The sequence below is a fragment of the Sorex araneus genome, chromosome 3 (assembly GCF_027595985.1).
Source record: "Sorex araneus isolate mSorAra2 chromosome 3, mSorAra2.pri, whole genome shotgun sequence".
Classification (NCBI taxonomy): domain Eukaryota; kingdom Metazoa; phylum Chordata; class Mammalia; order Eulipotyphla; family Soricidae; genus Sorex; species Sorex araneus.
In genome coordinates, this window is record NC_073304.1 from 175,224,397 (window position 1) to 175,237,447 (window position 13,051).

At 51.3% G+C, this 13,051-nt stretch overlaps 2 protein-coding genes across 2 annotated transcripts in view; one reads left to right on the forward strand and one right to left on the reverse strand.

Annotated features, from left to right (window-relative positions):
* LOC101538173 (olfactory receptor 145) overlaps positions 1-13,051 on the reverse strand; it is a 75,286-nt gene that overhangs the window by 59,812 nt on the left and 2,423 nt on the right. The gene's annotated exons all lie outside the window — the stretch shown is intronic.
* Positions 5,474-10,409, forward strand: PANX3 (pannexin 3). Its single transcript, XM_004604781.2, has 4 exons — positions 5,474-5,654; positions 6,986-7,128; positions 7,739-7,953; positions 9,770-10,409. The coding sequence occupies exons 1-4, from the start codon at positions 5,474-5,476 to the stop codon at positions 10,407-10,409; spliced, it is 1,179 nt and encodes a 392-aa protein (XP_004604838.2).

A 13,051-nucleotide genomic window follows, 5' to 3' on the forward strand; every position in this document is an offset into this window, starting at 1 on the left:
CACACCATGGGGCGTTTGCGAGGCTCTCCCATATGAGCAGGAAACTCTCAGTTGCTTGCCAGGTTCTCCGAGAGGGAGAACAAGGCTATAAGATGGAGCTTGGTTTTAAGTCTCTGGATGTTGGCTGTTGGTGGGATCACAGGGCGCCGGGGGCAGTCCCTGGATGTGACTGCCTAGCTACTGGAAAATGGGAAATCTGGATGGAGCATGCCCAGTCCTGATCCGAGCAGGCTTGGAGATCTCAGCCCCAGGTCCCACACACCTGGGTTCCTCTGCCAGTACCTTCATGCGTGAGGCTCATCTGAACATGTGGAGAGGGGCCTTGAGCATGGCTGTGGCTAGGCTCCGGAGGTCTTTGGCCATGGGAGCTCTGCTCAGGGCGGGGGAGGAAACTGAAGCCCACCCCCTCTGAGGGCCCCAGGGAAGACAGCCAGGCTCTCGGGCAAGAGACTCTTGCCGGAGCACCTGGGTATGACCCAAAAACAAAAAATAAGAAATTAATTAAATAAGTCCAGAGAGAGAATTCCATGGACTGAGCACGTTTTGCATGCAGGAGGGTGGGGTTCAACCCCACAGTCCCCAAGCAGAGAATCAAGTGGGACCAGATGTAACCTAAAAATTAAGTGAAAATGGCCAACCTGTTATATAGTAACATAGTTTTGAAAAATAACTATTTTCTGAAATAAAACGCCAAAATATGATACTACTTTATATTTGTGCAAATCTGGCTAGTAGAGGGAAGATGGATGGACTCTTACATCTGCTTCTGATTCCACCTACTGAAAGACCATACATGATGCAGCCTCTGGAAAACTCTACTACCCTCACCCAAGCAGGGACAGGAGTGAAACTGTATCTTTTTTTGTTTTGTTTTTTGTTTTTTATTTTCTTTTGTAGAGCTAGGATTCAAACTCCAGGGCTCACACACACTCTGCCACTGGGCCATACACCTCGCCCCAAACAGTGTTTCTATGTTAGCATGATTATCATGTTGACTTTTCATATTCCCTAAAGAAGCCTAAGGGAGCATCCGGAGTTCTCGAGCCACACTTACGGAGAACCTCACTTTATAAGAAATTTTTAAAAATTAGAGTTGAGGGGCTGGAGCGATAGCACAGCGGGTAGGGTATTTGCCTTGCACGAGGCCGACCCAGGTTCGATTTCCAGTGTCCCATATGGTCCCCCGAGCACCACCAGAAGTAATTTCTGAGTGCAAAGCCAGGAGTAACCCCTGTGCATCACCAGGTGTGACCCAAAAAGAAAAAAAAAATTAGAGTTGAATGGGACAAACTGTTGGTAAAGAGGTGGGTATCCAGGAGCCTGCATGTACCAGCATTTCAAAGCAGATTGATCTACAAGACAGATAAATGCATGTGACCCAATATTCTAGTCCTGGATATTTATCCCCAGCAAATTCTCCTGTATAGGCAAAAGGAGCATTTGTCAGCAGACAAGTGAGTAAAGTGAAATATTTTACAGAAGAAACACGTTAGCTGTGGACACAGGAACTGAACTAACTACATTGCTGAAATTTTCAAGTAAGGATCACTGTATCACTGTCATCCCATTGCTCATCGATTTGCTCGAGCAGGCACCAATAACGTCTTGTAAGACTTGTTGTTACTGTTTTTGGCATATCGAATACGCCACAGGTAGCTTGCCATTTTAAAATACATGTACACACTGAAGCCAAAGAAGTACTCAGTGCCATAGCCAGGATGTGGAGACAAACCAAACATCCAACAGTAGATGAAGGGTAAAGAGGTTATGTCATGAATACACAACGGAATACTATGCAGCTATAAGAAAAGATAAAATTTTGTAGTCTGATACAACCTGGAAGGAACTGGAGGGTATTGTGGTAAGCAAAGTGAGAGGGTTGGAGATAATTACCAGATAATATCACTCACCTGTTTCACACAGCGACAAAGGAAGGGAGTTATCAAATGACAAACCCTCAGCCCTGGGTGACAGAACTGAGATGGGCAAGTAAGGGAAGTGGGGGGTGGAATGATGATGTGAACTGGGTGTAACATAAGGACATTGGTCGAGGGTGCTAGGCACTTTGGTGATCAGGAGGTAAATATATGTCAAAACACTAAGCATTAACATGCTTGTAAACACGAGCCCACGTGATAATAATTCAATATTTTAATGCAGTTTTCCAAGGAGGTGGGAGTCATAGAAGCCTTGAAAAATGACAAAGGGACACTGACATTTGTGGCAAGTGTGGAAATACTGTGTGCCTGAGACTCTTATAAACAATGTTTAAATCAGCGCCTAAATAAAAACTCAGGAAGAGAAAATACGTAAAAATGAAATTTTAAACACACACACAACATTGAGCAGAGAATTTAAGAAAAATTTGACCACACTAAATACACACACACACACACACCACACCATTCCATTTGTATCAATAAATGTTTGAGTATTATAAATGTAATGCAGAGCAAACAACATCCCTACAAAAGCATATACCTGAATCTCTAAAGTACAAGCAAACCTATGCTACATAGGTTCCAAGTGCCCTCTGGGTGGCATGAAGAGGCATGCTGAGGCCTGGGGGCGTCAGGAAGCTGCCCTAGATTAGTGCACTATGGAGTATCTGATGTGTGTGCTTATGGGGGCACGAGACTCTTCAAGAGAAGACTGTTTGACAGCAGGAGGGAACATGGGCCCACAACCCTATAATAAACATTGGGCTAAAGCACATGGAGCCCTGGGCATACGCGAGTGTGGAAGGCCGGTGGGGACAATGGGCACAGCAGGGCTGGGGTAAGCACACCCTGGCCCCAAGCACACCCTGGCCCCTTCAGACCAGTCTTTCTCAACCTCCCCCCAGCTGTGGCACCCTGGGACCCTGTCTTGTGCTGTGCCCTCCCAATGTCTCTCACCCCACTCGTGCAACTTTCACCTGTGGCTCCTGGGAAAGTCCTGGGGGGGTTCACAGGGGCCACAACACCCCCAACAGAGGTTCTCTGTGGTGGACCTAAGCATGCCCTCAGCAGGACCCTGGAAGGGGAGTCCCCAAGAAACTACCTTAACCCAAACGGTGCCAGGTGTTAAAGCAATGGCTGCTCATTTCCAGAAGAATACTGGAGAGTGAGGAGGACCCGGAAAAACAACCAGAGGGTCAGGAAGTGGATTTCTGAGAGCATGTCCTCAGAGACTGGGTGTGCCAGTGACACGGTACTCCCTCTCCGCCCCACCCCACCCCCACCCCGGGAACTTAGTATCTTTTTGTTTGGTTGGGTTTTATTTGGGGACCATACCTGGAGATGCTCAGGGGTTACTCCTGGCTCTGTACTCACTCCTGCTGGGGCTCAGGGGTGCCAGGGATCAAACCTGGGTTGGTCACAGGTTGCTGCAAAGCAAGCACCCTGCCCATGGTACTTATCACTCCAGCTCCAGAACTCTGTACTTTAAAAATCAAAACTCGTGGGACCCAGGAAGATAGCTCATGTGGCTCAAGCCTCAGCCCTGCATGGCCCCAGCACCACTAGGTGTGGTCCTGGAAGGTGCCAGCTTTGTTCGGCTGGAGTGACACCTCATTGTCCCCACGGAACCAGCAGGCCTGCACAGTTGGGCCAAGTACCACTGGGAGTGGGGGTCTAAGGCCTGGGCACTGGGGGCATTCACCCCACCCCTTATGTTCCCCCGAAAAAAAGAAAAATTTAAATTTACAAGTTAAGCAAGCAAAGTGAAAGTATATTCTATCTGCCTACCTTGACACACAGGTGCTCACAGCGGTTGGACTAATCGAGAAAGCCAGGCATGAGGCTGGAGTGATCATACAACAGGTAAGGCATTTGCCTTGCACGCAGCTGACCCGGGTTCAATTCCCAGCATCCCATATAGTCCCCCAAGCACTGCCAGGAGTAATTCCTGAGTGCAGAGCCCAGAGTAACCCCTGTGCATTAGTGGGTGTGACAAAGAAAGAAAGAAAGAAAGAAAGAAAGAAAGAAAGAAAGAAAGAAAGAAAGAAAGAAAGAAAGAAAGAAAGAAAGAAAGAAAGAAAGAAAGAAAGAAAGAAAGAAAGAAAGAAAGAAAGAAAGAAAGAAAGAGAGAAAGAAAGGTTCACCTTGTTCATGGTGGTGGGAATGCAAATTGGTACAGCATCGATACAAAAAGGTAAGGAGATTCCAGAACATTTTCGAATCCTTGGTACCACATGGCACCCCCAGACCAACAGTTGTAGCCAGAGAGGTCCCCTAAGCACTGCCCGTGGAGTCCTTCAAGGTCCCCGAGCACTGCAGCGTGATCCTAGAGGTCCTGAGCACTGTGGGGCGGGAGCGGTACTAAACAGAACCGCTGCGCTGACACTGCTGGAAGGCAGGAGTGCCCACTGCCCCGTGCTCGCTTCTCCACCCACCCAGCCCCCGTGCATTGTAATCGGAGACGCCCTGCACCTTACGGTTCATGAGCACCTTTGCGTGCAGTGTTCTTCATGCTCATGGTCTCGTCAAATCACAACACACCACCACTGGGAGGATGAACAGGCTGAACCAAGAGGTGCAAAAGGCAGAAGGTCTCACTGAACACGGGGACAAAAGGCAGAGAGGTCTTGACCGGAAGCCTTTTCCCTCCAATGTCCAGGGAAGTGTCCTTCCTACTGCCAAAAAAGCCCTCTAGAAAACTGACATGGAGGGAGAGAGGAAGAGTAAGGGGGGACGAAAGAGAGAGAGAGAGAGAGAGAGAGAGAGAGACAGACAGAGACAGAGATGGGCCAGAGACAGCTCAGCAGAGCTGAGTGCAGACCTTGCATGTGAGAGCCCGCAGTTCAATCCCCAGCATCATTTGGCCCCCCTGAGCACCCCCTGAGCACCACCAAGGGTTCCCCCAGAGCCCAGAGCTAGTAATAGCTTCTGAGCACCAAGGGTGTGGCCCAAAAACAAACAGAAAAAAAAAATATGGCAATTATGAATCCGTGGTTAAAGTATTTTGGGGAAAGACTAGAAGCAGGGAAGGAAACTGAACACCAAATATAGAGAAGTTTCTGGGAAAGAGGCTGGCCCCAAGCTAAATCCTCACCAGGACAGAGACCCTGTGAAGCAGCCATCCACGCTGATGGTGGGGGCCCTCAATTCCCACCCCAAACCTCAAAATGAGGGCCTGCCCCCACCTCTCCGCAGTCTCCACCCAAATTCCACACCAATTACATGGGGGCCTGGCCCCACCGCCCTCCTCTCTTCACCACACTGCCAGGAATACTTTATTAATGAGAGGGAGCCATAAAGCCACAGACCTCCATCTACTCCGGGACAACCCAGCCCCGGCGGGCAGCACCCCGGCTCACAGCCCACCCTCCCGCCGCCCCGGGTCCCTCTAATCAGCAGGTGTGCTGCGGGTGCAGGCTGAGCCAGCTACTTAGACAGACCCCTGCCAGCCGCCACGGCAGCTCCAGGCCCGGCTGCTCCCGCCACTCCTGGGACCCCTCCAGCTTCCCTCTGCGCCCCCTGAGCCCAGCACCATGTCGCTGGCACACGCAGCCGCCGAGTACATGCTCTCGGATGCCCTGCTGCCCGACCGCCGGGGGCCCCGGCTCAAGGGCCTGCGCCTGGAACTCCCCCTGGACCGGATGGTCAAGTTTGTCGCCGTGGGTTTCCCCTTGTTGCTGATGTCCCTGGCATTTGCCCAGGAGTTCTCGTACGGTAAGTGGCTGCCCAGACCCAAGGGGGTGAGACACCTGAGCGGAGACAGCTCCCGCTATGTGGCCAGGGCACTACGGGAAGCAGAGGAGGCTGGGGGTTGGGATGCTTACAGAATGCACGCGCGCACACACACACACACACACACACACACACACACACACACACACTGAAATGCATTTCCAAAAGTTATTGATAGTAGACAATTCATTTTCGTTGCAGTGTGTGTAGGTTGTGTGGCACTGCAATACTTAGCTTTAATTCTGCGGACAGACAGTACAGCAGGGTAGAGTGCTTGCCTTGCATGTGGGCTGATCTGGGTTCAATCCTCGGCATCCTATATGGTCCCCTGAGCACCAGCAGATTCCTGGGTGCAGAGCCAGGAGTAATCCCTGAGCATTGCCAGGTATGGTCCAGAAAAAAATAAATAAATACTTTTTTAAAAATAACCTTTGATTCTACTTAGCATGAGAGAGTCGGTGGGGCGGGGGAGGGGGACAAACTCCCTCAGCACTCCCAGACATGAGGATGAGGCTCTGGACAGTGTCTGCTCTGACCAGAAGTGGGGACAAGCCAGGTCCAGTATTGCCCATACCTCCCTCTACAACCCCAGTCATAATCCAGCCTCAGCCTGAGTGCAGGTGTTTCGGACCACAGCAGGGCACCGCCTCCCTCTGGAAGAGCCTTGAGACTTCCAAGAAGCACCCCGGGCTTGCGATGCCGCTGCCTTTCCCAAGGACGTGTGTCAAACAAGCAACACGGGGAGAAGCACTGCTCTCCCATATGCCTCTTTCCAGCAGATGACGGAGACACGAGAAAGCTGGAGTCTCTTCTCCGAGCCCACTCTGCATCCTCTCTCCCCTGTGGTGCTCAGAGGCCCTAGAATTAATCTCGTAGCCAGCCTTTCCCAAAGTGGGCAATACCGCCCCAGGAGGGACGTTCAAAGGATGGGGAAGGGTTTCTGCATGTTCACTTCAAGGCTTGTTTCCAGAGGACCACTGAGTCATTAGGAGTTTGTTTGAATTTGGAGACAGGTAAGATGCCAGTCAGTCTGGAGGCCTCTGGTGCCCCCTCTCTCAGCCAGAGGCTGGACCCCTGTGCCACTGTTGGTGTCCCACAGGCATCAAAGGCAACCTAGACCATAGCAGGCCTGTGCCAGATGCTGGACACTGTCCCGGCACATCCCCTAGGGACAGCGCTGTGCTGATCCCAGGAAGCTGTGGTTTTGGGGGGGGGACTATGCTGCCCAGACACAGAAATGACATGGTCAGGACAGAGCGTGCAGTGGACTCCACTTGCCCAGCCTCATGCTGGGCGCCGGACTCCCACTGCAGGCTCTCCCATCAGCTGCTTCTCCCCTGGGAACTTCAGTGTCCGGCAGGCCGCCTTCGTGGACAGTTTCTGCTGGGAGTCCCTGGTCCATCACGAGCTGGAGGGGTCTGGCCAGTACAAGACCAAATCACTGTGGCCTCACAAGGTAAGGGGAGGGTTGCTGGGAGGAAGCTTTCCCTGCCCCCTTACCACTGTGACACCAATTCCAGGCTCTGGGCGACCCTCGAGTACCTGTGATCTTTGGCGGTCTCCAGCAACTCTGACCAGAAGCTTTATGCTGGGGACAGAACCCCAGTGATGGTGGTTGACCGGCTGTTTAAAGTGCTCCCCCTGGGGGGCGGGAGAGGGTACTGCAGTTTGGGGCACCCAAGGCCCACTGTTTAGATTCCTGACAGCAGGTGGTCCCCAAGCATCACTGCTGCAGCCCTGGGAGTCCCCAGCACAGCCAGGGTAGCCAGGGTACCCCTATGCTGTAGGACAGGGCAGCATACGCTCCTCAAGTCCCTGCAGTGAAGTGCCAAAAATGGCCAGTGGGGCCCCTGGACCTCCTGAGGACTGCTTGGAAGCCCCCAAGAGTCCCTGCATGTGGAAAGCCTCGGCTGTGTGTTGGGGGAGCATGACATCCACTGTCCCTCTCTCCAGGGCCTAGCCACATGGCTGGCTCACAGAGGGCCTGGGCAGCCCCTTCCCCCACTGCCTGCCTGCAGGTGGGAGAAGGCCCAGGGTCCAGGGCTCAGCTCCCTCTCTTCCCGCAGGCCCTCCCGTACTCCCTGCTGGCCCTGGCCATAGCCATGTACCTGCCAGCCGTGCTGTGGCAGTACGCAGCCGCGCCTGCCCTCACCTCAGACCTGCTCTTCATCATCAGCGAGCTGGACAAATCCTATAACCGCTCCATCCGCCTGGTGCAGCACATGCTGAAGATCCGCCAGAGAAGCTCCGACCCCCACGTGTTCTGGGATGAGCTGGACAAGTGAGTCGGTCCCCCTCCTCCTCCTCTCTCAAGGGCTGGGTGCTCAGGGCCGAGCGCCCTGGCAGAGAAACCCCCACCCAACCTCTGGACGGTCCTTGAGAGGGCACCATACTAGCCACCTCCTCGTGCCACTCACCTCCTTGCACTTCCGCTCTGGGAAGCCGCCTCCAGCTGTTTATACACAGAGCCCCCAAAAGCTGCATCTCTCCCCACGATGCCTATCACAAATGAGTCCCAGCTCAGAAACTCATAGAGTTCTCCTGGGCCTAATGAATCACCCCCAAATTTTTCCAAGGTGCTTTGTACACTCTGTCACCAATTCCTTTTCCAAATTTCCCTCACAACCAGCTGACAGACAACCTACCCTCTAACCAAGCACGCTCCTCCTCTCTGGAACTAAGCGTCCAGCCATTGGTGATAGGCCTCAGTGCTATTTAAAGCTTCAGACACATCTGCGTGTGGCCTGGGACACAGCTCGGTGGAAGGGGCTTGCCTTGCACACAGGAGATCCAGGGGCCCCACTGGCCCTGGGCTCAGTCCTTGGCACCACTAAACACAAAAACAGATATGTATATGCATGCAGACACGTGTGTATGTGCATGTGTGTTAGGTAAAGGCAGATAACAAAGCCACACCGACCCACAGAAAGCTCTAAGCTATCAAAACAGACCAGGAGTAAGCCTGAGTGACAGGTAAAGGACCTGCTAGAAGATAATGGGGGTAGGAAAGGTCAGCAGAGAGGCTGGAGCAGTTTTCCAGCACCTCATAGGGTCCCACAAGCCCTACCAGGAGTGATCCCTGACTCAGGAGTCAGCCTTGAGTGTGGACAAGCATGGAGGGGGGTGGGGGGGAGAAAGTCAGCAGAAAAAGAGGTCAGGCAAGCTGGGAGGCTGCGGAATGGTGCAGTTCTAAATGGGGTGGTGGGGGGGGGAGGGAATGGGCTCAGCTAAGCTAAGGTTCGAAACCGTATTCCAAGTGAGGTCTGTGTGCATATTCCATCCCCCCTGCCACGTGTCTGAGCTGCCTCCCACCTCCGGAAGACAGTTCCAAGAGAACTCTCTCCTTAAAGGCCACACCATCCTCTCTCCTAACTTCCACAGTCACTGAGGTTTGTATCCAGCATTTTAGCAACTCACCAAGTGCTATTTTCATTCCAATTTGCAAATCTTATCTGACCCTTTCTATGAGCCAGAGCAGAGACTGAGAACTTCTTCAGCTCTGCCGAGACCAACTCACACAATTCTCAAACAAATGCTTGTTAGCCTGTTTGATTTCACACACACAGACACACACACACACACACACACACACACACAAATGAACTGCCTAAAAATCACAGAGTATACACTAAGAGCCAGCAGGTATTCAGACTCCCAGTCCAGTGCTGACCAAATAAGCCTGCTGGAGTGACAACACAGCGATCAGGCTCCCGGTTTTGTACGCAGTTGATTCACACTCAAACCCTGGCACGCCATGTTTCCACTGAGCCCTGCCAGGAGTGACCCCTGAGCATGCAGCCAGGAGAGATCCCTGAGCACTACCGGGTATGTGCCAAAAAATGAATAAATAACTAAGCCTATTGCTTCCCTGGGACCTGATCTCAGAGTCCCAGTGGGTCCTGCTGGGCAGACTACTGACTATTCACCTGAGCAGCGGCTGGGCAGACCTCACTGCACTCAGAGCTGGGACAATGCCCCTTTCCTCATGCTCTTCTCTTTGAAGAGGGGGTGTCTGTGCTCAATCCCAGGAGCCCTGAAACCCATGCCTTGCCCTTGCATGTGGGCCTTCCTGACCCAGCCCCTCTCTCCCTGCCCAGGGCCCGGAAGGAGCGCTACTTCGAGTTCCCCTTGCTCGAGCGCTACCTGGCGTGTAAGCAGCGTTCCCACTCACTCGTGGCCACCTACCTCCTAAGGAACTCCCTCCTGCTCCTGCTCACGGCCGTCACCTACCTGTACCTGGGCCACTTCCACCTGGACGTTTTCTTCCAGGAGGAATTCAGCTGCTCCATCAAGTCGGGGCTGCTCCGCACCGAACCCCAGGTGCCGTCACTGGTCACCTGCAAGCTGACCTCTCTGGGTGTCTTCCAGGCGGTCAGCCTCTGCAGTGTCACCGTCTACACCCTCCTGGTCCCAGTCATCCTCTACAACCTCACGCGGCTCTGTCGCTGGGACAAGGGGCTCCTCTCGGTCTATGAGATGCTGCCAGCCTTTGACCTCCTCAGCAGGAAAATGCTGGGCTGCCCCATCAATGACCTCAATGTCATCCTCCTCTTCCTCCGCGCCAACGTCTCGGAGCTCATCTCGTTTAGCTGGCTGAGCGCACTCTGCGTGCTGAAGGACACCACCGCCGAGAAGCACAACATCGACACAGTGGTCGATTTTATGACGCTGCTGGCGGGCCTGGAACCCTCCAAACCCAAACATCTCGCCCCCCGGGGCTGCGATGAAAACCCCTAGTTAAGAAACCAGGGGAAGGGCAAGACAACATCACGGAGAGTCAAGACTTTCCTTCCTCACAACAAAATGAGACCCGGCCTGTACAGCATTACCCACTGCAGAACTGTCACGCTTAGGTTCCATTCTATCATCACCATGTTTTCCAGAACATAAGAAGATACCATCCACATATGGAAATGAGGCTGAAGGTTGGAGCTAAAGATTTCAAGAGCTAAAAAAAAAAATAAATTATGCCCAGGGCATGCAGTGGAAAGAGGAAAGAAACTGGAGTGAAAGTCCTTTCATGCTCTCCCTACATGCTGGAAACTTCTATCTGGAAAGGAAGCTCTCCAGGATGTTCCGGATGCAGATTCTTCCCTTATTTGCTGCAAGCCCTGCTAAGTGATGGCTCATCCCGTGAGTAAGAGCAAGGGCAAGAGAATAAAGATGTGAGCTGCCTGGAAACCTTTTCGTGTGGTTTAAAATCCTAGGAATGTGCCCCCCCTTGCTCTGTGGCACTCACAGCTTTGCCTGGCATTCCGTGGCCCACCAAGTAGGCAGGAGAGAATGATGGCAGGAACTTAGAAACCTCCATCAGGACTGATAACAGCAGAGAACACGGCCAAGGCTGCGCAGAGCATCACATAACCCGAGGCTGGAATCACAGGCCACACACTCCTTCATGATTTGTCTGTTTTTTGGGTTTTTTTGTTTTGTTTTGTTTTGTTTTTTGGTTTGGGGACCACAGCCAGCAGTGCTGAGGGACTCCCTCCTGGTGGTGCTCAGATGATATGTTGTGTGCTCGGGATTGAACCTGAGTCAGTCCCACTTCAGTGCCTTACTAGAATCTCTCCTTCTCACTCCTTCACAATTCTTAATGGGCTGATTCTGCATTTAATGCCCCAGGAAGTAGTCAATTTCTGCCCACTGTGTCCATCCCCACTACTGACCACTTAGAATTAAAGCGGATAAGCTGCCCCTTTTCTCTCTTCTCCTGACTCATCACACTTAGGAGCTTCTAACTCCTATTCCAGGCCTGATTCTTAAGGTCATGTCTGACCCACAATACCATGCTTTCTTTCTCACTCAGTATTTCTTTTTTTTTTCTTTTTGGGTCACACCTGGCAATGCACAGGGGTTACTCCTGGCTCTGCACTCAGGAATCACTCCTGGCAATGCTCAGGGGACCATATGGGATGCTGGGAATTGAACCCAGGTCATCTGTGTGCAAGGCAAACGCCCTACCTGCTGTGCTATTGCTCCAGCCCCTCACAGTATTTCTTTATAGACTTACACAGTGTTTCTTTAGCTTTTTGCATAAGTCAGTTAGAGCCTTCTTTCTAGAGATGAGTAGAAAAGTTGTTATCTCTGACGAAATCAGTTAAGTTTACCTAAAACTAGCAAAAGCAGTCCCCCAGATCCCCTGTTCAGGCTTTTTCATTGGTGCACAGACCTTTGGCTTCAGTCTCTCTTCTCACCTCCCTCCAGATGTGCTGACAGGCTACTCGCAGAGACTGTGCTTCTGACACCAGGCTGAACACTGCCCCAATGCCCGCTGTCTGGCTTCTTCTGAACTGATCACTGACTCTCCTTCAGTCTTTCTACATCTGCTTCTTCAAGAAACCTTCCCTATCTCCCCAACTGGGTGCAACCATAAACTATTATATCGTATTAATATTGCCTCCTTGACATTTTTCCTTCTTAAATAGGCATCCCAATGGTTGGTTCATAGTAGGCATTAAATATTCTGCTGAATATATAAGTGACCAAAATGATCAGTATCATTACATTGGTTAGGACACACCAAGCTGGCTTCTAATTAAACCTGAATGGGGGGAAACAGTGAACTTTGCACAACTGATGACCAAGAAGTTAAAGCACCTGGAAATAAGTGATGTTAAATGATTATGCCTTAACTAAAAGAGTAAGCAGCCATGTAAGATTATGCTTGTAAAGATGCCAACATCACCCTGTGGTGAACAAGAAACATGTCCAGCATTATCTGAGCCAGCCTTTCTACACATGCCGGCCACCCACCAGCCATCCCTGGACTGGAGGTTAAAGACCATGGTCCTAAGCCATGTGTTTGCCAAAGTGGGTAATACCACCCCTGGGGGCAACCAGACCCATGGGGGAAGGGGCAGAAGTGGTGTCAGGGGGCGGGCACTGAACAACTTCTTTCTGAAAAGGAGGCAGTGGGCCAAAGAAATGCAGCAATCGCTGATATGCACTAGATGAAACTATTATGTACACATACTACATATAAGCGTATTAAAAGTGACCTGCTACTTGAGGCAGCACTAGGAATTTTTTTTTTTTACTCTTTCTACTATATTCAAGGTTTCTAAAATTTGCATGAACTATTTTCTAAATTGCAAAGTAAGCAGATTCTCTGTGAGGATTGGGGCAACACTGAGCTGAGCTCAGGGGTTACTGTAACTCCGTGCTCAGATTCCTGCATGCGAAGGATGCACTTCAGCCCTTTGCATCATTTCCCCAACACCAGAAACATTTTTAAATGAATTCCACTAAATTCCGTTGACCAGAGCAACTTAAAAGCTCAGGAAATAATAGCACTTTCCCTCCCACTGTATAGCACACATGAAAATAAGGTCAGATCACAAAGTCTGCCAGGACAAAATAAGGTCCAAAAACAAGGAAGT